Source organism: Sus scrofa, chromosome 15 (genome assembly GCF_054392235.1).
Source record: "Sus scrofa isolate SSC_HxYL_T2T_F1_AM1 chromosome 15, Sscrofa_HxYL_maternal_Yorkshire_Landrace_v2.0, whole genome shotgun sequence".
NCBI classification, from domain to species: domain Eukaryota; kingdom Metazoa; phylum Chordata; class Mammalia; order Artiodactyla; family Suidae; genus Sus; species Sus scrofa.
The window spans coordinates 140,749,427-140,774,339 of NC_139397.1; the positions used below are offsets into that span (position 1 = coordinate 140,749,427).

Below are 24,913 nucleotides of genomic sequence, written 5' to 3' on the forward strand. Positions count from 1 at the left end.
GGCCCTATCTCCTCCTTACTGAATCAGAGTCTCCAGGGGAAATACCTGAGAACCTGTGTTTTTAGTAACTGCATTAGTCTTTTCTCATCATAAAGAAAACTCAAGAAGCCCAAACTACTAAGAAAAGAAACCAATTATGGAATCCATAATGGTATTTACCTTATGGAACACTACACAGCCCTGAAAAGGAATGAAGTACTGATTCATGCAAAAACTAATGATTCTCAAAACCATCATGCTGTAAAGAAGCTTTACTCAAAAGAGAACATATAATTCAATTTGCACAAACTAATTTGTGCATAAAAAATTAGAACAGTGGTTATCTTAAAGGAGTTAGTTAGGGTATTGACAGGAAAGGGGCATGAGGGCACTTTCTAGAGTGATGGGAATGCTATGTATCTTTTAAGGGGGGTTATATTACCCAGGAGCAGGCAAACACATCAAAGGGTACACTTAGTATTTGTGCATTTTTTAAAGTAAAATTTACCCCTCCCAAACTGTGAAAAAATATTAAACTATAATGATGTTTATGCTAAAGTTTTTAGGCGTGATATATACTAACATTAGTAACTTAACCTAACATAACTTTTGTAAATGAGATGGAATGATGGATTGTTATAGAAATGGGTAGATGTGTGATAATGCAAATATAGGAAGTGTTTATTATAAAATTGAAGTAGTCTGCTGTCTATTTTGCATCCCATCTTTCTTTCAGGGTCTGCTTGGAACCCTTTTAAGTTCATGAAACACTTTTGAATACCCTATATCACATTGGTATTTTCCTTCTCTGATTTTTTTTTTTTTTTTGCCTCAACGACGGCATAAAGAAGTTCTCTGGACGGAGATCAAACCCATGCCACAGCAGTGACCCAAGCCACAGCAGTGACAACACTGGATCCTTAACCAGCCACCAGTGAACTCCTGAATTCTTTGAATAAATATAGCAGACATCACACATTTTTGGCACTTGATGATACACTGTTATGCATTTTTTTTTGGAACCATGGAAGTAGCATTTATTTCCTTGATTAAGATATAAGCTTCTTGAGATCAAAGACTAATCTCATTGTTTTTCTTCCCCCTCTCTTGCAGTGCCCCTTCTCCAACACTTAGAGAATGTGCAAGAGTACTGTCACATCAGGATAACGTTGGTGGAAGTGGCGAAGCTTCATGACACATATAAGCACTGCGACTGTGTAATTTTCAGACACATCTGTAGTTTGTCTTTTAAGACCTGGCGCTCGAGCACTAGACTAAATCTGTTTCCTGGATGGATTCCAGTTTTCATTTCATAGGCCTGAACACTTCCTATTGACAGCTCAATAGTATCCATAGAGAAGAGAGGCTCTAACAGAGGATTCAAATGAAACATCTCTAGTGAACCGATTTCAGCCTACTGAGTTGCATTTGAAGAATCTGGCAGAGTGCTCCTTCCCTTGGCAGCCTTTAGAGACACGGAGACAGTGTGGAAAGCTGGTGAGATAAGATGATTTGCACACCAGCAGCTTACAGATGCCCTGACGTAACAGACAAAAGTAGGACAACATCATCAGAGAGCGGTTTTCATTAGGACCGCCTCTGGGACACTGATGCTGTTCTGGTCCTCCCTCAGTGATTTGTGGCCCTTGGGAGGCAGAGCTATGACAATATGAGCAGCCAATATAATCCTTGCTGTTAATGCCAAGAATAAGGATCTCTAGGATTAGCAAATAGGACTAAATAATCTATACCAAGAAGAGTATTAAATACGCAAAGTAGATTATTAATACTAAGATAAAGATGAGTCAAGTATCATAAAATATGGTTCATAATCTCTATATTTAGCTTATATTAGTTAAAACAACTAAAGTTCTAACTTTTAAACCCATTTTTAGAGGAAATCTGAAACCTATTAAATACAACATTTTTGGTTGTAGCTTTCAGATTGCAATAAAATTGTAACCTGAAATTTGAGCAGTTCCAGCTCTAGAGAACATTTTTGCGCTTATCATTCCGGAGGATCTTTTGAGAGCCTGACTTTGTCTTTGAACTGGCTCACCCATGCTGTCGTGAATGGAAGTTCTCCTTCACAAGAGGCATCCGGAGTGTTTGGTCAGCCCTGTGAGATAGGACACACATGATCTGTGGATTCCATCATGAAATAAATCCATCAGATCCCCCCACACCTGGCAGATTTGGCTATGAAATTTCTTTTTCAAAATTTTTTTTCCATTTTTTAAAAGTGTTATCAAAGTACGGTTGATTTGCAATGTTGTGATAATTTCTGTTATGTAAAAAAGTGATTCAGTTATACATGTACATACATCATTCCTTTTTCAGATTCTTTCCCATATGGATTATCACAGAATCTTGGGTAGAAAAAAACCTTTTCTATTGTGATAAAAATTTTATTGTCATAAACAGCCCATAACATGAAATTTCTCTGTTTGTGTTTTTTTTTTTTGGCTTTTTAGGGCCGCACTCAAGGCCTTTGGGGGTTCCCAGGCTAGGTATCCATTTGGAGCTGTAGCCACCGGCCTGTGCCACAGCCACAGCCACACCAGATCCAAGACGTGTCTGTGACCTACACCACGGCTCATGGCAACACTGGATCCTCAACACACTGAGCCAGGTCAGGGACCAAACCTGTGTCCTCACGGATACTAGTCGAGTTTGTTAACCACTGAGCCATGATGGGAACTCCTGAAATTTATCATTTTTTTAAAGTGTTCACCTCAATAGTGTTAAGTATTTTCATGTTGTTGTGCAGTCAAGCTCTAGAAATTTTTCATCTTGAAAAACTGAAACTCTGGACCCATTAAGTAAGCATTCCCCACCTCTCCCTCCCCTGGTGCCTGGCAACCACTATTCTCCTTCTGTTTCAATGATTTTGACTACTCTAGGTAACTTGTGAAAGTGGAGTCATACTGTGACGGGCTTATTCCGTTTAGCCTAGTTCCTCAAGCTTCCTTGTTATAGGATGTGTCAGCATTCCCTTCCTTTCTAAGGCTGAACAATATTCTATTGTCTGTATATACCATGTTAAAAAATCTTTTCATCTGTGCATGAACCCTTGGGTTGTTTTCACCTCGGCTATTTTGAATAGCATTGCTATGAACATGGGAGTACAAAGATCTCTCTGAAATCTTGCTTTCAATTCTTTCGGATATACACCCAGAAGTGAAATGTCTTGATTATATGGTAATCCTACTTTTAATTTTTCGAAGAACTTTCATACTGTTTCCTATGGTGGTGGCACCATTTTACATTCCCACCAAGAAGTATATGCATCCTTTCCCCCCACCCCATATCCTTGCCAACAATTTTTCTTTTCTCTTTTTTTTTTAATAAAAATGGTAGTCATTCTAATGAATGTGTACAAAAATTGCCTTTTAATTTAAAAAGCCCACTTTCTTATCAATGGAGTCAAAAATATTGAGGGCACAAAGTCCACAAAATCTGAGTAAGATTCATTTCACATTTAACTTGTTGTGGCTGATCATTTGTTGCATTGCTCATGGATTTTTCATTCTTTAGGCTTCTGAAATTAGCCATGAACTGAAAGGAGCCACCTACCTTGGTATTAACTGGGCAGTATTAACTGGGTGAACTTTTGCAATCTCATTTTCCATGGTGAATAACTGTCTGTAAGAGAAACTATTTTTCTGAAACTGGGAAGAATTGACAACGCACACTGGGTCTGCTGCTAAAGAATGAAAGTTGGTCATCACCATGAACTTAATTAGTTCTCACTGTTAAAATGAAGAGCTTGGTCTAGACCAGAGTTGGCAAACCTATGTGCCTACGAACCCCATCCTGTAAATGAGTGAAGCAGCCTGGTTGTAAAACAACAGAGTAGCATGTCTCTGTCAACTTGGGGCTTGGAGTACCTGTCCCTTCCAAAGGAGGAAGCCATTGCGTAGCTCCGACATCCTGTGCCCGGAAGTAAAACAAACTTTTGTCCATATTATTTTTTGCTGGATCTTCAAACGTGTCTGGAAAAGTTGAAAAATTTTAAATATGGTGATAATTTTAATGGAAAGAAAAATGCTTTTGTGAAGAACAAATAGACACATACCTGGTGGAACGTGGCCCTTTGGGGATCTGCGGTAGGTGGGCTAGATGGTCCCTAAAGTTTTTTGAGTTCTAAAACTCTTTAATTTTCGGGCTTCAGGAACAGATTAAAATTAGCGACAATAAGCAGGGTCTGGTATTCTATTTTGTATCTTAGATCTCTCAAAACTAGAGGCTGTTGTCTTGGTTTCATGAGAATGGAACAAAATGACACAATTGTTTGAGATATGGACACTGTCTCCTTAAGCACTGTATTTATCTTCAATGAATTGTACTAAGAAAGATTTGTGTGACAACTCATATCACATTTGAGATGATACATGGCTCTCTGTAGCAAAAACGGCTGTCTTTTATTTGATTCCTCAGATCTGTATTGAATTTCCGCAAAATTGAAGAGACACAAAAAAATCAGTTCATGTCTCAATCAATTTCATGAAGTAAAAGACAGAGGAGACTTCCCTTTTGGCTCCGGATTCCCCCATCCCTGCAGAATTGTTGGAAAATATTGGTGGCTGTCTGAACTCTTCCTTTAGAACTTTTTCCTTGTAATAAGAATGCAGCTGTGATTTGACATGCGGTCTCCCCTCAGTAGCTGTCTTTCATTCCTTTCTTTTGTTACTAGAATGTTGGTTTCCCAAGTAGCCATTCCTGTTGCACTCAACCTAGTGAGTCTCAAAATGCGCTCCCCAGGAGTTCCCGTCGTGGCGCAGTGGTTAACGAATCCGACTAGGAACCATGAGGTTGCGGGTTCGCTCCCTGCCCTTGCTCAGTGGGTTAACGATCTGGCCTTGCCGTGAGCTGTGGTGTAGGTTGCAGACGCGGCTCGGATACCACGTTGCTGTGGCTCTGGCATAGGCCGGTGGCTACAGCTTCGATTCAACCCCTACCCTGGGAACCTCCATATGCCGCGGGAGCGGCCCAAGAAATAGCAACAACAACAACAACAAAAAGACAAAAGTCAAAATGCGCTCCCCAGACCAGCAGCATCAGCATTTGGATTTTTTTTTTTTTTTTTTTTTTTGGTCTTTTTGTCTTTTCTTGGGCTGCTCCTTCAGCATATGGAGGTTTCCAGGCTAGGGTCTAATCGGAGCTGTAGCTGCTGGCCTACACCAGAGCCACAGCAAGGTGGGATCCTAGCTGCATCTGCAACCTACATCACAGCTCTCAGCGACACTGGATCCTTCACCTACTGAGCGAGGCCAAGGATCAAACCCGCAACCTCATGGTACCTAGTCGGATTCGTTAACCACTGCGCCACGAGGGGAACTAGCATCAGCATTTAGAAACCTGTTAGAAATGCACATTCCCAGGTCTTGTGCCACTGGTTGAAATAGTTCTGAATAGTTTTAAATAGCTATGCCACAGCTCCAGGCGTGATGATTTATGCACTGTGATTGGTTGAAGGATGGACATTTGATCCAGGTTTCAAATTTTACGCTGAATCGCAATCACTTGGAGGGCTTGTTAAAACAAAAATTGCTGGTCCCCTCCCTCAGAGCTTATGATTCTCTAGTCTGTGGAGGGACCTAGGCATTTTTAACAAGTTTCTAGGTAATACTGGTTCTGCTTTTAGGAGATGACTATGCTTTGAGAACCACTGCTCTGAGTTAATGAAGTTAAAGTCTGAGAATTTTGTTTTGTTTTGCTTTTTTTAGGGCCGTACCTGCAGCATATGGAAGTTTCCAGGCTAGGGCTCAAATCAGAACTGCAGCTGCCAGTCTAAGCCACAGACAGGCACAGCAACTTTGGATCCGAGCCACATCTGCGACCTACACCACAGCTCACGGCAATGCCGGATCCTTAACCCACTGAGCAAGGCTGGGGATTGAACTCGCATCCTCATGGATACTAGGAGGATTTGTTACCATTGCACCACAATGGGATTGCCTGAGAATTTTGATGGGATGCCACCTGCATCACTTAGCTGATGCCTCATAGATGCTATGTGAAAAAAATACCCCAAATCTTGGTTGAGTACCACATTAAGTACTTATTTCTCTTTTGCATATCTGCTCACTGGTGTTTGTTTAAGTCTGAGTTGGGCTGGACATGGCTCCAAGCTGCAGGTTCAGCCAACTTTTGTTTCATGTGCCTCTCATCCTCCCTGGTCCAATGGCTATTCAACTCCAGGCCCGGTCATCTAAGGCTGAAGGTCAAAGTGGGAGTCATCAGGTTCCATCTTGCAAGCTTATTATAGCTCTAAAGCAGGTCAGTTGCATCTACTAATATTCTATTGGCCAAAGCAAATCACATGGTCAATACCAACATCAAAGGCTCTCATGAAAGTTGAAGGGGAGATAATGAATGTTTACCAAATGATAATCTCATCTGTCATGTCTGGGAAAAAAGTGCTTTCTTTCCACTGGTTTTGTAAGCTGGTAAACTAGAGCCTTGGCTCTCTTACTGAGTTTGCAGCCTCAGAATAAAGACAGTAGAAGGAAAGTCAGAGTTGAAAGCTGAAGATAGAATCCTGAAGACTTAACCATGTTAGAAACCAATTTTACCATTGAACTTTCTCCTTAGGTAAACCAATACTGCTGTTTTTCTTTCTTTTTTTCCCCTTTTTTTAGCTGTTTCTTGAAACTCAGCATCCTTATGTCCATAGCCATGAACCAAATATTTGATGATTATTTTCAGTTTATAAATCTTCACCAATCCTTGAGATAACAGGCATTTCAATAAATATGGTATTTAAGTTGTGTATTAAAATGTTTATTTGCCAAATTTTTGTAGTACTGTGGTATTTTAGAAGTTTAATTTGAAGTTAAATTTACTGCAGTAGAATTTGTCTTTAACTAGATACTTCCAACACCCTATAATATTTCACTTGGTCATACCTCAAAGGATTAGATAAAAGTTAGGTAGTTAAGTTCTGAAGGTGACCAAAAGAGGACTTTACATCTTCTGAGGAGTGCATATGTTAGAAATTACGTGATGATGCTAAAAAAAGAATGCTGTGTTAATAAGATGAATTTTTAAGTTCCCTCTCCAGAAATAGGCATTCTAAGATTGGCATGGCATTCCACCATTATCTCGGACCCAATATCCAGTTTTTCTTCTCTGCCATTTTTATTGTGTGGCTCCAATCTTTCCCCAGGGTCCAAGACTGCTGTCAGAACTTAGGCTCACGTACCAGGCAGGAGGGAGGAAGCAAAGAAGAGAAAAAGAGTCCAGGCCAGCTGTCTGCTGTTCTTTTAAGATGTTTTTCTAGATGTTTCACCCAACAAGGTCCACCTATGTTTCACTTGTTAGACCATAATCACATAGGCACAGCAAGGTTGGTTGAGAAGTATAGTTTTTTGGGGTCAGCACTTTGATCTCTTGCATAAAGTCATGGTTGCAGTACTGAGAAAGAAGGGTAGAACTTGGTAAGGCACTGGCCATCTTTGCCATAAATGTGAACTTCAGGAGTAAACAGTGAAGCATCTCTGATAGAAACAAACATAAGATCAAAGGGCAACAGGGGACAAAGTGAAATGACTACAGAAATTGTATACAAATGTATATCAAAAAGGAATTGGAGAGTTCCCATCGTGGTTCAGAAGAAATGAATCTGACTAGTATCCACGAAGACTCAGGTTCAATCCCTGACCTTGCTCAGTGGGTTAAGGATCCAGTGTTGCTGTGAGCTCTGATGTAGTTCACAGACATGGCTCGGATCTGGCATGGCTGCGGCTCTGGCTGTGGCTGGCAGCTGTAGCTTCGATTCTACCCCTAAACTGGGAATCTCCATAGGCCATGGGTGCGGCCCTAAAAAAAAAATTAAAAAAAAAAAAGAATTGGAAAATGACGTGCAAGGAGAAATGGGTTAGAAATGGAAATATGAATGGTCACTAGAACTCCAGGCAAAAGGCAGGTGGTGAAAAACATGTTTTCTCACGGTTTGATGGACAGAGTTTTTGGGAAGAGAGGTAAATGTGGGTAATTCAGTTTATAGAAAAGCGCACCATTGAGAAGGAAAAAATCTTTTCAAATAAAACAAGTCAAAGTGTTTTTCAGCAGGCTTTATCAGACACAGCTTGAATGAAATATCTTTAAAGATATCCATTTCTGGTATACTTGATTCCACATTCACTCTGCAGCCTTCTGGTAATAAATTTGCCCTTTAGAGTAAACCTCCTCACCCAGCAAGGATATATAAAAAAGGCAATGTTAACACTTGAGTTTACTCAGAAGATATTTCTTATTATAAAAACCTGTGGCATTTAGATTGAAAAACCTTGTTTTGTGAATTTCTCTAGAGTGAGAGAGGGTAGGCAACCGCGTCTCTCTAACCTTGCCTGCTATCAAGGACTCTTGTTCTCCAGGAAACTGGGAATATCCTCGTACGGGACATCCAATGACGTGGTGGAGGTGGTGGGAGCAATGGCTCAGTGTGGCCGGTGTGGGCAGGATTTTGGTTTAGGTCCAATCGAATTCAAACAAGTGGTAAATGGCAGAACATTAGTGTTCAGGCAGGCAGATCTGGTGATAATCTAGTTCTCCTTATTCTGGATAGATTGCACCTGTGCAGAACTGCATGGTGTCAATCCTTTTACTCAATTTGTAGAATACAAGCCAGTTTGAGAAGTTCGTTTTCTATTCATTATTTTCTCTTTCTTTCTCCCTCCCTTCCTTCCTTCCTTCCTTCCTTCCTTCCTTCCTTTCTTTTTTTTTTTTTTCACAGCAGCACCTCCTGTGGCATATGGAAGCTCCCCGCCTAGGGGTCGAATTGGAGCTGCAGGCCTACACCACAGCTATGGGGACACTGGATCAGAGCCATATCTATGACCTAGTGGCAGCTTGCAGCAAGCCAGATCCCTAACCCACTGAGGAAGGCTGGGGATGGAACCCACATCCTCGCAGTATGTTGTGTTCTTAACCCACTGAGCCATAGGAGAACTCCTCATTTCTTTCTTATATTTTTCCACTTCTTATGATTTACATAAGTTCTTGCTCTCTAGGCAAAATTATACTATTCTGCGCGTGTACGTGTGTGTGTGTGTGTGTCTACACGTTAGCTTTCAGAATAAACAGAAAAGGAACAGTTTTGGGTTTTTCCTAGTTTCATATCCCCGTGTCTTCATTTGAACTTTTACGCTTCTTTTGCAATAATATGTCTATACTTATATCTAATTATTTAACAGCATTGCTCTGAAAAGCCAGCATTCCATTTTTTTGTCAGAGTGCCAGTTTTTTTTTGGTTAAGTACAGCAAATTATTCTTGTGACTATTAATCTGTTCAACGGGTCTCCAGTCTCAACTTCTGAAACACACAACAGGTCAGGGTTAAACATCATTCTTCTGCTTTTACACAGCCTCTAGGCATTTTTGACTACTTTCCAACCTCACATCTTCCTAATGTTTTTCTGTCACTAAGAATGGTCAAGTTGATTCTCTAACATAGAAGGCAAATTCTATGCTAAATTACTTTTGACATCACTAATGAAAACAAGAAACATTTCTTTTTTTTTTAGTCAATTTATGATATCTGTATTATGTCATTATTTAATTTTTTTTTAATATTTTTATTTTCCCACTGTACAGCAAGGGGGTCAGGTTATCCTTACATGTACACATTACAATTACATTTTTCCCCCACCCTTTCTTCTGTTGCAACATGAGTATCTAGACGAAGTTCTCAATGCTATTCAGCAGGATCTCCTTGTAAATCTATTCTAAGTTGTGTCTGATAAGTCCAAGCTCCCGATCCCTCCCACTCCCTCCCCCTCCCATCAGGCAGCCACAAGTCTCTTCTCCAAGTCCATGATTTTCTTTTCTGAGGAGATGTTCATTTGTGCTGGATATTAGATTCCAGTTATAAGTGATATCATACGGTATTTGTATTTATCTTTCTGGCTCATTTCACTCAGTATGAGATTCTCTAGTTCCATCCATGTTGCTGCAAATGGCATTATGTCATCCTTTTTTATGGCTGAGTAGTATTCCATTGTGTATATATACCACATCTTCCGAATCCAATCATCTGTCGATGGACCTTTGAGTTGTTTCCATGTCCTGGCTATTGTGAATAGTGCTGCTATGAACATGCGGGTGCATGTGTCTCTTTTAAGTAGAGTTTTGTCTGGATAGATGCCCAAGAGTGGGATTGCAGGGTCATACGGAAGTTCTATGCATAGACTTCTAAGGTATCTCCAAACTGTTCTCCATAGTGGCTGTACCAGTTTACATTCCCACCAACAGTGCAGGAGGGTTCCCTAAGAAACATTTCTGAGCAAATAACTGTTTCATCCAGTTGGACTTTAGAAAGGCTGACTTTTCCATATTCTTTTTCTGTATTTATTTCCTTCGTCAGTGATTATGCTAATTTCACTTTTGTCCTTTATGGGCAATTTCAGAGGGTTTATCCAAAGCCAAGGCAATGGGAAGCGTCTTTCCTTAGGGATTCAGGCAGTTAATAAGTACTATTTGTGCATTTTGAGCAACACTTTCTGAATATCTTTACTCTGGTGTGCACCTTACCATCAGTCTCTGAAAAGAGAAGATGAGTCCCTCTCCTCAGCCACCTCTCAGAAAGGGAAACCCTCTGGGGCTTCCAACTGGTGTTCTGTGTTCATTAGTGACCATGTATAGAGGCAACATGAATTACCCATTTCCTAATTGATACCTTCGTTAATTATTTATCTCAATCCTTCTTTTAATAAATATTAATTTAAAATTTGAAGTCATACCCTCCAACTTGTTAGGTGTGAAACAAGTAATTATAGTTCACAGATATTGGGTGTTTATTGCTGCCAGGCTGTGTGCTAAGTGCTTTCTCTTCTTTCCTTCATGTAATCCTCTTAATGACCTTGTGTAATCAGTGTATTTATTATTGCCATTTGGCAGGTGATGAAACTGAGGCCCAGTGAGGTTACTCACTTAACACTGCTTAGGCCATTAACAGAGGAGGTGGGATTCTATATTTGTTCCAGAGCCTATGCTAAAAACTGTAATAGGTGAGAACAAGTCTGACTCCATATGAGATCTGTTCCTTTCCCTTTCACTGTTTTAACCTTTGTTCTCTGTCACTGTGCTTAGTCATGCTGGTTCTGCACCTTTTACAAAAGGATACTGCCTAGAGCCTGAAATATACAAGATAGCCTCTTCCTAAAACTATGACCTTTAAGAGTATTACATTTTTAGATTAAAAATTGCAGAACAGAGAATAACATTTGTAAGTTTACAGGAACATCATGACCTGACCTACCTGGACAGCTACAAGAACAGAAGATTTCTGCACCAAGAAATTTGCAACAACTAAGCACATCCCTTTCCCTTTCTTGTATAAAAGGAGCCTGACTTCTGACTGACAGGAGATGGTTCTTTGAGACATTAGTCTGCCATCTTCTTGGTCTGATGGCTTTCCAAATAAAATTGATACTCTTTGTCCCAACAACTCATCTCCCAATTTACTGGCCTGCCATGTGGCGAGCAGAATGAACTTGGACTGGAAAACAAAACCACTGTGCAATTCTGATTTAATATGGGATGACTAGGGAAATTAAAGTGTCAAATTGCTCAAGTAAGTCTAACCTTGAGAGCTTTTTAAATTCATATATTTATCCATTCACCCCTGTATCCAGAAAGTGTTGACTGAGACTCTTCTCTATGCTAGGCACTTTCCTGGAATACAAAGGCACACAAGATATGTATGGTCTTTGCCTTTGAGGAGTTATATACTTGGATTCAACTTTTTGTTTTCTCTCTCCCTCTGTGGATTTCTCCCTTGATTACTCTTGAATCATGCAACATCCTAGCTGTATGAGACCAGGAGAAAGTGTTTACTACTAACCCTTGGCAATGGGCTGCTATAGGAAGTCTTTCAGACCTGATTTTAATTGCATATTCAAATGACGAGACATCACAGTGTAGATAAGTTGGGAGTTTTGACAAGGAAAACATTATTTCCTAATTCTTAAAAAGAGAATGTATTAACTTTTAGACTTCAAAGGGCATATAATCTGATATGGTCAATAGATATCCAAGAAGTTGCTAATTCCAATAAAGAGATGGAACTGATTAGAAGATAAAGCATAGTTTTCATCCAAGATGAGCAATGCACTCAAGGCCGTTTCTGAGGTGAAAGAATGGGGAAATTATCTGTAATTCCAGCCATGAACCATTTATCTGGCCTCCAGAAAAAGGAACTGAATTGTAGTCACACAGTTCCCCGGGGGCCCTGCGTTTTTGCCAAAGACACTCTTTCTCAGTTTCTGTTGAAAGGAATGCAGAAAAAGCTGCATTTTTGATGAGAGTGGAAAAATCATTCATGACCAGAATATTAAAATGTGATTAAAATTTAAGGCATCCTGTTATCTTATTGACAACTTGATGTGAAAATCCAACTTTTAATGATGTACCTATGACTAAAGGCAAATGGAAGCTATTTTGAGAGGTGGAAAACATTGATGCCATAATATCCCCCAGAAACACACAGATGCCTCACTGTATGGGAGTTTTTGCAAATGGGAAACCTCAGACTCCCCAGGGCTGGTGATCTGCCTGGGAGGCGGGGCAGTGTTGGCTTACTTTCCTGGGCTAGACTCATTTCTGTTTCATGCATTGATTAAACATCTCATTTTATTCTTGCCAAATGTATGATGATAGGAAATCCCCATTTTGGGGATGTAGCGTCTACCCATCCCCTCTTGGGACTTTGACTCACTCTAAGCAGGACCAGCAGTAAAATAGGAAAGGCAGATGGAGAAAGAAGGTTTGCTGCTTTGAGAAGTGTCTCTGACTGTTAGCATAGTTACACACTCAGGTTATACTGTAGAAGCAGTGAATATTGGTTTCTACAAGGGTATTATTCCTTATTCTCAACTTTCCCAGTAATAACTGTAAAAAATCCTTAGGATCTGAATTGGGATCCCTCAAAAAAAAAAAAAAAAAAAAAAAAGAAAGAAAGAAAAAGAAAAGTAAAGATTGTTTTGAATCATCACCTGCAATTCTTGGGCTTAAAATCCTAATGGAAATGTTTCTTTCTGGGAAAGTATCTTATTTTCAGCTCTTCTAAATACTAAAGGCAAAGTAAGGGGCCACACAATTCCCAAATCCTTTAGCTTAGAAATAACAGTTAAATAAAACGCAAGCAGCAAAGTCTTTTGCTCAGCTGTTCAGAAGGGAGACGCTGAATATTGGAAACCACTTGATTGAATGTGATGGGCCAAGGTGACGTTCAGAATCCAAGGAGTGTTTTCGAACTGAGGCGGTGAAAGGCCTCTGCTCTGGCTTGGGTCACTGGTTGGAAATATTTTCACAGAACACTCCAGAGCCTTTTCAAGCTAGACTTCCAGGTTACTTGTTGAAAAGCAAAAATTCCTTTTTGTTGTCGTCATTAAATTGATTTCTAGAACTTTACTTTTATTCTTTATTTCTTAAAAAATAATCGCTCGGAGTTCCTGTTGTGGCGCAGCGGAAGCGAACCATGAGGAACCATGAGGTTGTGGGTTCGAACACTGGTCTCACTCAGTGGGTTGAGGATCTGGTGTTGCCATGGGCTGTGGTGTAGGTTGCAGACTCCACTCGGATCTGGCGTTGCTGTGGCTCTGACGTAGTTCAGTGGCTACAGCTCTGATTGGACCCCTGGCCTGGGAACCTCCATATGCCCTGGGTGCAGCTCTAAAAAAAGCCAAAAAAAAAAAAATTGCTCCTCTAAAGGGAAAAATAACATTGCAGAATATAAGTTCCATGGAAGTCCAAAGGAACACGCCAGTTCTCATACAAGTGTTATGAAATAGGCTTCCTCATTTATGGGCCATTCTGTTCAATAAAATAACCTACAAATACCACTGTTTTACTTATAACTTTAAAAAGTTCACCTCCCTTGTATTTAGTAGTTACAAGTGTATGGCTTTGGATGAAAAAAAGGCGATTCATGCACTTTAAAAGTAAATACTCTTTATACATGAGGAATATATCCAAGAAAGTGTGGTGGCTTTATAAGTTGGGTATGAATAGTAATGATGTAAGAAAATTGCAAGCAGACTCCTCTGGAGAATCCTTGACATTAGTGTTATTTAAAGCTCTTCTTTGTAAATCTTTGCTCAATTACTCAGGCTCAGTCACCATTCCCTTCTCCATATGACCTTCATGAACCCCATTTGTGCATGTCTTTGATTTATCTCTCACTTACTATCCCTCTCAGATCAACTTTATGTGCTCCCTGTAGCATCTCTCTTGAGACTTGTGATTTATGATCTCTCCATCAGATTATTCTTCTCTTACCTAGCATGCCCAACCACATGAATTCCCTGCAGGAACATCAAGGGGCAAGGGGAAGGCAAAAGAGTTTAGCGCTTTCATGGGAATTTCTTTATTTTGCTAATGTCTCCCCATCTCTACAATTCACCTGGAACCCTTTAATTACCCCTGTTTTGAATCCAAACATATTATGTACCTGCATCTCTGTTTTCTCTTTATAGCACATCCTCTCATGTGCCCCTAGGTAAGTAGATACATATCATGCTCCTTCTCAGGCAAATGAATTTCTGGTCAGGGTGTGACTCTTCTCTAAGTAGACTGTGGATTTTCTTGTTAAACCTTAGGGTGGAGCCACAGAGGATATGCCAAGGGGGCTTTCAGATGCCAACTCTTACTTCTTCTTAAACTTCCTTCCACCCTCTTAAAAAATCCAAGATCCCAGCATTTCCATCGTGGCTCAGCTGAAATAAATCTGACTAGCATCCATGAGGACGCAGGTTCAATACCTGGCCGTGTTCAGTATGTTAAGGATCTGGCATTGCTGTGGGCTTCTGTGGTGTAGGTTGCAGATGCGGCTCAGATCCCACTTTGCTGTGGCTGTGGTATAGGCCAGCAGCTACAGCTCCGATTCAACCCCTAACCTGGAAACCTAGAAACCTCCATATGCTGCTGGTGTGGCCCTAAAAAGACAAACAAAAACAAACAAGCAAGCAAAAAAAACAAGATTCCCAGATAAACTTTTTTTTATATTTTCAAACTTCTTTTATTGGCATTTTACGAAGTGGCCCCCTCAGTAACCATCAGATCTTGAATGTTGTCTAAGAATCAGGACAAATGGATGCTAATTGCCTTGGAACGATGTGGAAAAATGAGGTGACTTGTAGGGTTGCCAGTTGAAAAATTTCAGCTAACGCACACTGTATATTTACACCACTCTGCAAAGTACCCACATATCTGTTCTTTTCATTTAGTTTTCAGAACAGCTTATTCAGTAGCAATCATGTTCCTGTCTTGGAGAATTAAAGTAATTGGCCCAAGGACATACCTATTTGAGCCTTCAGGTATGGTTGTTTGTAACTCTTTTATGATTTCATCTAGATATGATTTAACTGAATCTGTTCAGAGATGACTTCAGGCCTGGATAAAGATGATTGTTTATTTAGTGAGGTAGTGGAGAGGGGTGTGTGTTGAGGAAGAGCATTAGCGGCAGAATATCTGAAGTCCTAAAATTTCAACAATTGAAAATTCATTCTTTTGAGATAAAGATTATCCTTCAAAAAATACTAATTTTCCCGGGAAGCCAGAGCACTCTTTCCCATAATCAGTCATTGGGTCAATAGTTTGAGACAGCTTGATGCTACCCTTTTAGCAGGTTTCAAGTAGGGGTGGCAAAGGCAGACAAACAGACAGACATGCCTAAGTCCAGCATCCAGTGTGTCATTAGTTGCTTCTAGCTCTGTGAGCAGAGGTGGTCTTATGTAATCCTTCTCAACCCAGTATTCCAGGCAACAACTTTTTTTTTTTCCAGTGTCTACAAGTAAAGTTTATTAGAACACAGCCATGCTCATTCATTTACCTTCCTCTATGCTTCCCTTCCTGCTTATGGCCAGAGCGCAAATTTGTTTTGGTTAGAGATGGTCTTTGAATTAGAACCCATTTGGAAGCAAGACCAGCACAGATGGAGAAGGACCAAGGATTCTGCCTAAGGAAGATGGGACTGGGTGGAGGGCTTGAGTAGGGGCTGCTATGAGGCAACATTAGGTCACTGGGTGATGGGGAGGACTTGAGAATATGAAGGAGCTGGGAGCAAAGAGGAGTTGGGAGGCTTCCAAATGAAAAGATCATGTTGTTAGTAATTCTGCCCGAGTTTGCTCCTGCAGATGTACATATCCCATGCCAAATACTTCAGAAGTAAAACCTTGCTGAGGCTGAGAACTGAAAAGAAACCAAAAGCAATAAACACTGATTTTTTTTTTAATCTTCTTATCAAACGGATTCAAGGACACTAGTTCCTACAATGACTTCTGGCTCCAAGTCTACCCTCCCACGGTCTGCTCTTTCTCCCTCTGCTTCCCATTCCCCGTGCCTAGCATTTCCTCTGGATTAGCTCTGTTCCAACAGAACTTTGAGAAATGACTCCAAAACTCTGAAGTGCAGGTCAGTGATCTGAACTGCCAAGACCACAAATAAAATTAAGACACAATCTTCCTTCCAGCCAGCCATGACATTGTTGGAAAGAAAACACGGACATGTGCAGTGATATCCAGCCACATAATTAAGGAGAGGAAACGGCTGACATAGGCTTATGTGCCAATGAAGGGCAGAGAATCAGAAAGCTTCCGGAAAACCTGTTGACTTGATCTATTCCTCCAAGAAACAGACCCTGGCGTGGAGATTTACATCCGGGAAGTATATTGGGGATCTAGGCCTTTTGGGAGTCCTCTTCGAAGGATGAATGGGCAGAGGGAAAAGCTGAACTGTGATGTAGTTGCAAGGTGCTCTCTCAGTTGGCACTGGGGAGCCTAGAAGGTTCTTAAGAATTGTCTTGAATTGAGGCAGTGAGGCCAGGCCTTGTACTTCCCACCATCAACCAGTCGTGGAATGTGAGTGTCCTCTCAGCGGCTGACATGCGCTTAGGTGAAAGGAACTCAGTGGCGAGGCTTCAGCTGTCTGCAGAAATAACTGCTGGGGCAATGGGAGTCTCGGTCCTGAAGGGTGGCCCTGGTGTTTCTAGCACAGCAGCCTCCACAGGTGCGAACTCAGCTGGTCCTGACCCATGTAGGCTGAGTTTGTGCAATTGGAGAAAAAGGGAAAGGGACCTTTCTGTCAGGTGGAGGTGTAAACCATTTTTTTATTTTTTTAAGTGAGCCAAACATTGTGGCTCTAGCGAAGGGTGTGTGCAGGCCAGCAGGCAGGATAGGAAGCTGGGAGGAGGGTGAGGGGCTTCCTGCAGAGAACCTTGAATGCTAGTCATGCCTGTACCTCATCATTTTTGGAACAAAATATCACATTATCAGCATATAGTATGATATAGAAATTTTCACTGATACAAATGTAGTGGGTGGAGGATATGGGGGCCACTTATCATATGAGCAAATTTAAAATTTGATTCAGAATCATTTCATCACATTTGCTCTCAACTTGGTTTCCCTTCCTAACTGCTCATAGGAGAGCTGGAGTTTTATATCATCTATCTATCTATCTATCTATCTATCTATCTATCTATCTATCTATCTATCTATCATTTTTATATCTGGAGTTTGACTAATACTCTCAGATGAAAGATCATCAGTCTGCAAATATGGTGAAGTCCTTCTGCAGAGCAACACTCAAGGTTCTCAGAGTGGATATTTTCAGAAGGAAGCAAGCTGATTGGTCCTTTTATTTTGGTATCTAAATGGATGAGAACACAGAATAGGGATATACTACAGGAGGTTTGGATATTGGGCCCTGGTTTATAAGGTAATCGTCACCAAAAATGAAGGGACAAGTTAATGTTTTTACAGTGTGGGCATTTTTCACTTTGAAATGAGAAAGGAAGGAGAGGTAGCTACTGAGTAGGATGATGAATGGGTGGGCGGGCCGAGCCAGGACTGACACGCCATGATCTAGATCTACTTATTCTTATTCTGTGTTGGAGACCCTCCTGGGTAAATCGTAGGAAAATAATATCCCTTGTCTTATTTTCAGTCTTCCCATTTGTTGAATTGCCATCTTTCATAGAGCTTATTTTGATTAGTTATTAATTTAAGTACAATGCTGTAGATTGTTTTGAGAAAGGTAATATAAAGATGCCAAAGAATATAAAATGATCATTCAGAGTCTTGGCAATTCAAAATCAGGTCACTGGCTTATAAGGCATTGTCTTTGGCGAAGTACAATTTTAGGGGTGGTTAATGAGCAGAGGATTCAATAGCGTTCGTATCGCTTGTGTGTCTAAGAGTCACATGGTGCTGGGTACCACTCCTGAGGTTTCTATTGCAGAAGGTTTGATGGAGCTCAGAAATACACATTTTAAGCTTTTGAAGCAGATGGTCTGCTGTCCATGCATAGTGATCACGACTCTTCTATAGACATTAAAAATTTGAACTGGGGTCTGCACGTGCCTATAGGAACTAGGCAGGAAATATAAGTAAGAGGGGCTGAACTGGTGTAAGTAGTTAGGGCCTGGTGCAGACTGTGGCAAACTAGATAGCACCTGTAAAAGGATCAATGGTGTCTCAGTTTTAACTGATTGTTGTCATGTGGGCATATGAATCCAGAATTACCAGAGAGCCTGGTTTTTTTTTTTTTGTTTTTTGTTTGTTTTTTAGCAGATACTAGGAAGCTGGACTTTTAGATAAGTCTCTAAATATTTAAGTGTTGATAGCTAATTTTTAAAAATTAAAGACACTCTGTGGCAGATACAACATCTGTTGGATTCAGTCTCTGAGCAGGCAGTCTGATGTAGCTCATCTAAAGAAGAAAGGAATAGAAGGTGCTTGGATTTGCAAGATGAGTTTCAATACTGTTAAAGCAGAGTGCTCTTAGTCAATTCTGCCTGGAGGAGTTGAGTTTAAATTTCTCGTGCTGTGAATCATTTCAGGGGCAAAAGACAGTGACGCTATCTAGCATATGGCTGTTGGTGATGCAAAAAATAGAATATTTGGCCTTTAACAGGAGTAAGAAGATGTGTTATTTTCAATGACTTCCTTAGAGGTTTTATTTTCAGATTTGGACAGAAGACCTAATGCAAAAAGGACCCTGAGGGCGGGGGCATGGGTGGGTTGAGGTAGATGTGGGGAATTTGAGGCTAAAGGTGGGAACCGGATGGGAGACAATAGCAGAGGCAGAGTCTTCCTGAATTCCTGGGACAGTAATCCTGTCTAGGGTGGCTTAAAAATCCAGATGGGAAAACAAGAGGAGAGGAGCAAAGATGCTGATTCAGGCAGTCAGAAACTGCTATTGAGAAACCACGAGCAGAAGCTGGGAGGGATGCTGTGAGTTAGAGGTCATCTTACCCCAGGACTACCTTTGTCCTTCTTCCTTCCTTTCTTTCTTCCTTCCTTCCCTCCCACCTGACCTCTCTCCACCCCACTTCCTCCCTCCCTCACTTCCTTCTAAAGCAATGGGCTTTATTTGAGAAAAGAACAGTCATATGAGTCTCAAGGGATTGGAGTTCTCATCTAAAATGTCCTTCCATCACTTCTGTGTGTACAAGAGTCCTGCGCATCTTCTGTTTCTTCCCTGCTGGTCCTCATGTGCTGACCAATGGGGCTTATGGGGCAGAAAGAACTCAGCTAAAGTCTCCTAATTGCAAGTCGGGCCTTTAGAATGGCGGTGAGGGTCAATATAAAATGATACTCTTGAGCCTGTCTTCTGTACATGGAGACAGCTCAGTTGCACCTTTGCTGGCGTTGGCTGGGGTAGGAGGCAGTTAGTGCAGGAAGGTGGAGCTCCTTAATGGTTCCCAACCTGGCTGAATTATCAGTCACAGTTCTGAAAAAACACCCAGATTAGCCAGAATAAGCTTGTGACGCTGCAAGGACAGTCAGTCCTTGAGTATCGGGAAACTTAACACATCAAAATGGATTTCTCGCTCAGACTGTGTCCAGCAAGGTTGGGGGCGGGGTGTGAGTGTGTGTCTGCTCATTGTGGTCACTCGGGGATTCATGCTGATAGAGTCTCCCTCTCCAAGATCTTCAAAAATGCCCACATCAGGGGAAAGGATGGGGCAGAACCACTTCATTGGCTTTTAAGTATCTGTCTGAAAGTGACGCGTGTCACTCCTGCTCACATTTCAACGGCTCAAGTACAGTCAAGTCTAACTTCAAAAGAGGCAGGAAAGTGCAATCCCACCACACATTTGCAGCATGTACAGATGGAATATTTGTGCACAATCCTCAAGATTCTGATTTACTTTATCTTTTCCAAATCAGTCTAGTAATCTTGCGGAATTGGAATCCCTGACCTGTCTACCTGATCTTCAGAGGGGCTGCCTAGCTCAGGTTCAAGTCCTTCTCCTGACTTCTTGCTAAGGCATCCTAAATCACGAGGAAGACTTCATTCAGCAGATGTCTAATGAAGCACTTGTATTTATTTATTTTTCTTTTTACGGCTGCACCTGCAGCATACGGAAGTTCTTTGGTCCAAGGGTCAAATCAGAGCTGTGGCCTACGCCATAGCCACAGCAACACCGATCCAAGCTGCATTTTCGATCTATGCCTCAGCTTGTGGTAATGGCAGATTCTTCATCCATGGGGTGAGGCTAGGGATCAAACCTGCATACTCAGAGAGGTAACATTGGTCCTTAACCTGCTAAGCCACAATGGGAACTCCCCAATGAAGCACTGTTAGTAGCAACTTGCCTGCTCTTCAAGAGGGAACCAGATGCAAATTAATGGTATTTTTATTTCTATTAACCACAAAAGGCTTCCATAATTTCACATCTCACTGCTTTTAAGAGCACATATATTACAAATAAAGAAACTCCACAAACTTTAAAGATTAGTATTTATCAACACTTTTGTACACATACACAAATATTTTAATATAATGGTATCTGAAATGTTATTCATATAATTTTAGCACTGTCATCAATATTAACTAAAAACGTTCTTTTAAATTTGGTAAAAACCATATATTTTACAATCTTCTATTTACATTCGAAATATGCTTACATGTTACAAAAACATTCACTTTGACCTTTAAAATATGTGTACGAGGACTGGGTATGGAACATAACTGTAACCAGCAGCAAACTGAACGGTTTGCTTTCGAGCTACACATTCACTGGGATTTCATAGCAAATATTTAGCCGGGCTTGATCGACGCCGCTCAATCAAAGGAAAAAAAAAAAAAAAAAAAGAGATCAGAAATGTGCAAATCTGGAGGCTGGCAAAATTCTCAAGCTAGCGAGGTAAAAAAAGTATTAACACCATAAAAACATCAAATAAATTAAATTTCTCTTTCTCTTCCCCGAGATTAGCTGCAAATTCAGAGTTCTCCTGGAGGCGGGTCTGATGCTGCAGACTCCCTTCAGGCTTCTGCACTGGATGAGATGGAGACTGTGGGCAGAGTGGGGGCCGCCTTGTTACTGACCCGAGTGCAAGTTCGCTCCGCTCCTCGCTTTGATGGGTCGTCCGGGTAGGTAATCTTGAAACAGGACAAAACGCAACATGACACAAAACGATCCCAGAGAGGTTTGTGTTAATATCTCCAGACACAAACTTAAAACCCAGAACAGTGATTTTTTTTTTTTTTTAATTCCCCACGGGGCGTCTGTACATTTTGAAAATGCCCTTATCAAAGCAGATTTGAAGAAGTGTTTTCCCTAGCCCATGTCTCTGCTGTCTTGACAAGATTTTTTTTTATTTAAAATGATTTTTATTTTTTCTATCACAGCCGGTTTACAGTATTCTGTCAGTTTTCTACTGTACAGTCACACACACACACACACACACATATATGTATATACATTCTTTTTCTCACATTATCTTCCATCATGCTCCATCATAAGTGACTAGATATAGTTCCTAGTGCTATACAGAGGGGCACTGGGAAGATTTTAAGTGCCTTCTCAATACTCTTCAATTATCATATATGTATATATTTAAATATATATGTATATTTAAATGTGTGACTGAACCTTATGAATGTGTTTGAGTAATTCTGGAATTTTATTTACAATTTTATAATTTGTATTGTCAAAGTCTGTCCAAAGAGGCAAACGTCTGAAACCTCATTTAAAGATTTGTCTTAATGGAAATACAAGAAGAAAAAAATAAAAGCACCTCAGTCTGATTTTATTTTTGGAAAATAATGTTAATATGCCTAAATCATACTCTCCCATCAGATCTGTTCAAATGATGACAGGTGAACACAATAACAGCAGTAGAAACACCAGGCACCTCTAAAATCTCTGTGCAAAAGAGACTTAATGAATATTTAACATTTCTGGTTATGACAATTTTCCTGCTAACTGTTATGCCTTGCCATTCTTTAACTCTACGGCTCTTCTGGGCTAGAATGGCCACTCTGTCCCCACCAAGTACCCAGCAGTCATGTATCCTAGTCTACCAACAAACTCCCTTTATGGTCAACATCACAGTTGTGCTTAAAGCACTTGGCAAATCATGTATCCAAAGAGTATCTGAAACTCTAAAAGCCACATGCCTTTGGCTCCCACCTTGCTTGGCACCGTAACAGAGTATGTGTGTTCCATTCTCTGTATTTTATTTTATTTTGTATTAATTAATTAATTTATTTTTCTGCTGTACAGCATAGGGGCCAAGATACACTTACACGTATACATTTTTTTTCCCACCCTTTGTTCTGTTGCAATGTAAGTATCTAGACACAGTTCTTAATGCTACTCAGCAGGATCTCCTTGTAAATCCATTCCAAGTTGTATCCGATAACCCCAAGCTCCCGATCCCTCCCACTCCCTCCCTCTCTGTATTTTATATTTGATTTCCATTGCCAGCTTGACTTCACTATACTGTCATTCTTCTAAACTTTGAAACAGGATCCAAATCAGCATCTTCTGTTGATGTTTCATCCACTAGTTACATGTATTACTTGGCCTCCATCAAAGGGGGTTTTTAGGGGTTTTGGCTCTTTATAAAATAGGGTGGCTTTCTGGCTTCCTATAATGGTAATTACTGCCTGTCTGTCACTTTAGTAACCCAAGCTGCTCCATTTCCACATTTCCATTTTACACACTAGCGTCTGCTTCACCCTGCTCCATCTCTCTCCTTACACTGAGTCTTCTTTCACTAAGTAGTGGCTTCACTCTTAGCATTTTACTGAAGACTTCTCTGGACACGCTTAAAAAATTTTTTTTTTTTCTTATCAGGGACGCATTTTAGGCACATGGAAGTTCCCAGGCTTGGTGTTGAATGGGAGCTGCAGCTGCCAGCTGCTCTGTGCCACAGCCACAGCAACACCAGATCCAAGCCATGTCTGCAACCTACGCTGCAGCTTGTGGGTTCCCAGATCTTTAACCCACTGAACAAGGCCAGGGATCAACTCACATCCTCATGGACACTATTTTGGGTTCTTAACTGGCTGAGCCACAATGGGAACTCCTCTCTGGACACTCTTGGGATGAATTGTATAATTAATTCTCTTTACATATTTTTATTTCTATGTCTATCTATCCTTTCTAACTCTGTTTCTAATTTTAAAAATTTAAGGGTAAAATTTCTCTCTTTGCTGTAATTATACATGTACCTGTTTCCAAAATATGCGTGTGTGTGTGTGTGTGTGTGTGTGTGTGTATAGGTATGTGAAGGTATTTGTGCATTATGGATTATGGCTCATTCATGCATTACAGTATTATGCTAAAATCTGACCACCCTTCCAACATAAGAGTTCAAACACAAACTATAGTCAAATGAAAAATTTTTTGCTGTTATAAAACTGAACTGAGATAAATGCCCAGTTAGACAATACTTTGGACTTTAAGGACTCTTAGCCTTTACTAGCTATTTCTGAAATTACAACCAACTCAAAATACTTATCAGTGGTTGTCATGAAAATAACTTCTTTTGTTGTAGATGACTTACAGTATTGCTACGGTTAATTTACATTTATGATTGACAATTATCAATTAAATAGTTCCTCCTCTAGAATCTTCTCTACAGAGTCAGAAATTAATATTTTGTCCTTATTTTAATCTAAGGTGGGACTGTGAAATGGCCATATCATAGAGTAAATCATTTTTAAGGAAACCGTTTTTTTTTTTTTTTTTTTTGAGATATCATGTATGTTGTAGTCATTGTCCCATGTATCAAGACCTATGTGACAAATCCCCAGAGAAGCTCAGGACCAGGAGAAAGTTTCTCTTTCCTGGCAAACCATCTATTTCTTTTACTAAATAGCAAGACCTGTGCAATCCATTAGTTTCCTTTCTTTGCATCAGTGTCCAAGAAGCACAGAATCAAATTTTGCTTCGCTTAGCAAAGGTTTTCTGGAGTAGAAATTATTTTTCTGTCTTCTTAATCACCTGGTCCTTGTCTTTGTACTATTGTTTTAGCACTTTGAGGTAGAAGGAACCTTTGTTTTGGATACAAATGAGCTCCAATGTACTTTAGAAGTTGATAAGAGTATACATTTTCCTTTTAAAAGCTAAGTTGTTAACTTAGCTTTTTGATTTTAGTAGGCTTTTTTTTTTTTCATTTTGACCTACCTTGAAATGGAAATAAAGCTATTTTAATTAAATAAACATTTAGAGAAAACTAGTCTCTATAGAGGCTGTTGGGGTGGTGGTGGTGATGGGGGGGCGGGGGGAGAAATAAAGGGTAGACCAGAAGGCCACAAACAACAGCATAGACATAAGGAAAGAAAAACATACCACTTTTGCTCACAGTACTGAGGGAAATACTAGACACAGAGGAACAGAAGCTGTATAAACATGGACCACGACAGAGCTGCCAGGAAAAAAAGAGAAAAGTATTTTTGCCCCAAGTTTCAAGGTCAGATGCAGCTTACAGATGGAAATAAGCATTTTTTGGCCACCTTTTCCAACTTTCAGATCCCCTGCTTACTCTTTTTGTTTCATGCTCAGATTTCTAATTTCCCCATGCTGTTAAGGCATCACTCCTGAATATTAAATTCCCATCACCCCTTAATAATTCCAAACCAATACTCTTCTGCTAGGAATCCTATCCGGGGGGATTTTTTTTTCTTTGCA

At 40.3% G+C, this 24,913-nt stretch overlaps 1 protein-coding gene across 50 annotated transcripts in view; it reads right to left on the bottom strand.

Moving 5' to 3' along the window:
- Positions 1-20,608: 20,608 nt before the first annotated feature.
- DOCK10 (dedicator of cytokinesis 10) overlaps positions 20,609-24,913 on the bottom strand; it is a 276,098-nt gene continuing 271,793 nt past the window's right edge. For 23 of the 50 annotated variants that reach the window (XR_014830527.1, XR_014830525.1, XR_014830519.1 and 20 more), the window contains one exon: positions 20,609-21,372. Coding sequence is in view for 38 of the 50 variants with exons in the window: in XM_085001312.1 (XP_084857438.1) it covers positions 21,256-21,372 (117 nt within the window). In the remaining 12 variants the exon portion in view is untranslated. Of the gene's footprint in view, positions 21,373-24,574; positions 24,651-24,913 lie in introns of all 50 variants that reach the window. The other 27 variants (XR_014830528.1, XR_014830524.1, XM_085001308.1 and 24 more) reach the window with 3 other exon arrangements.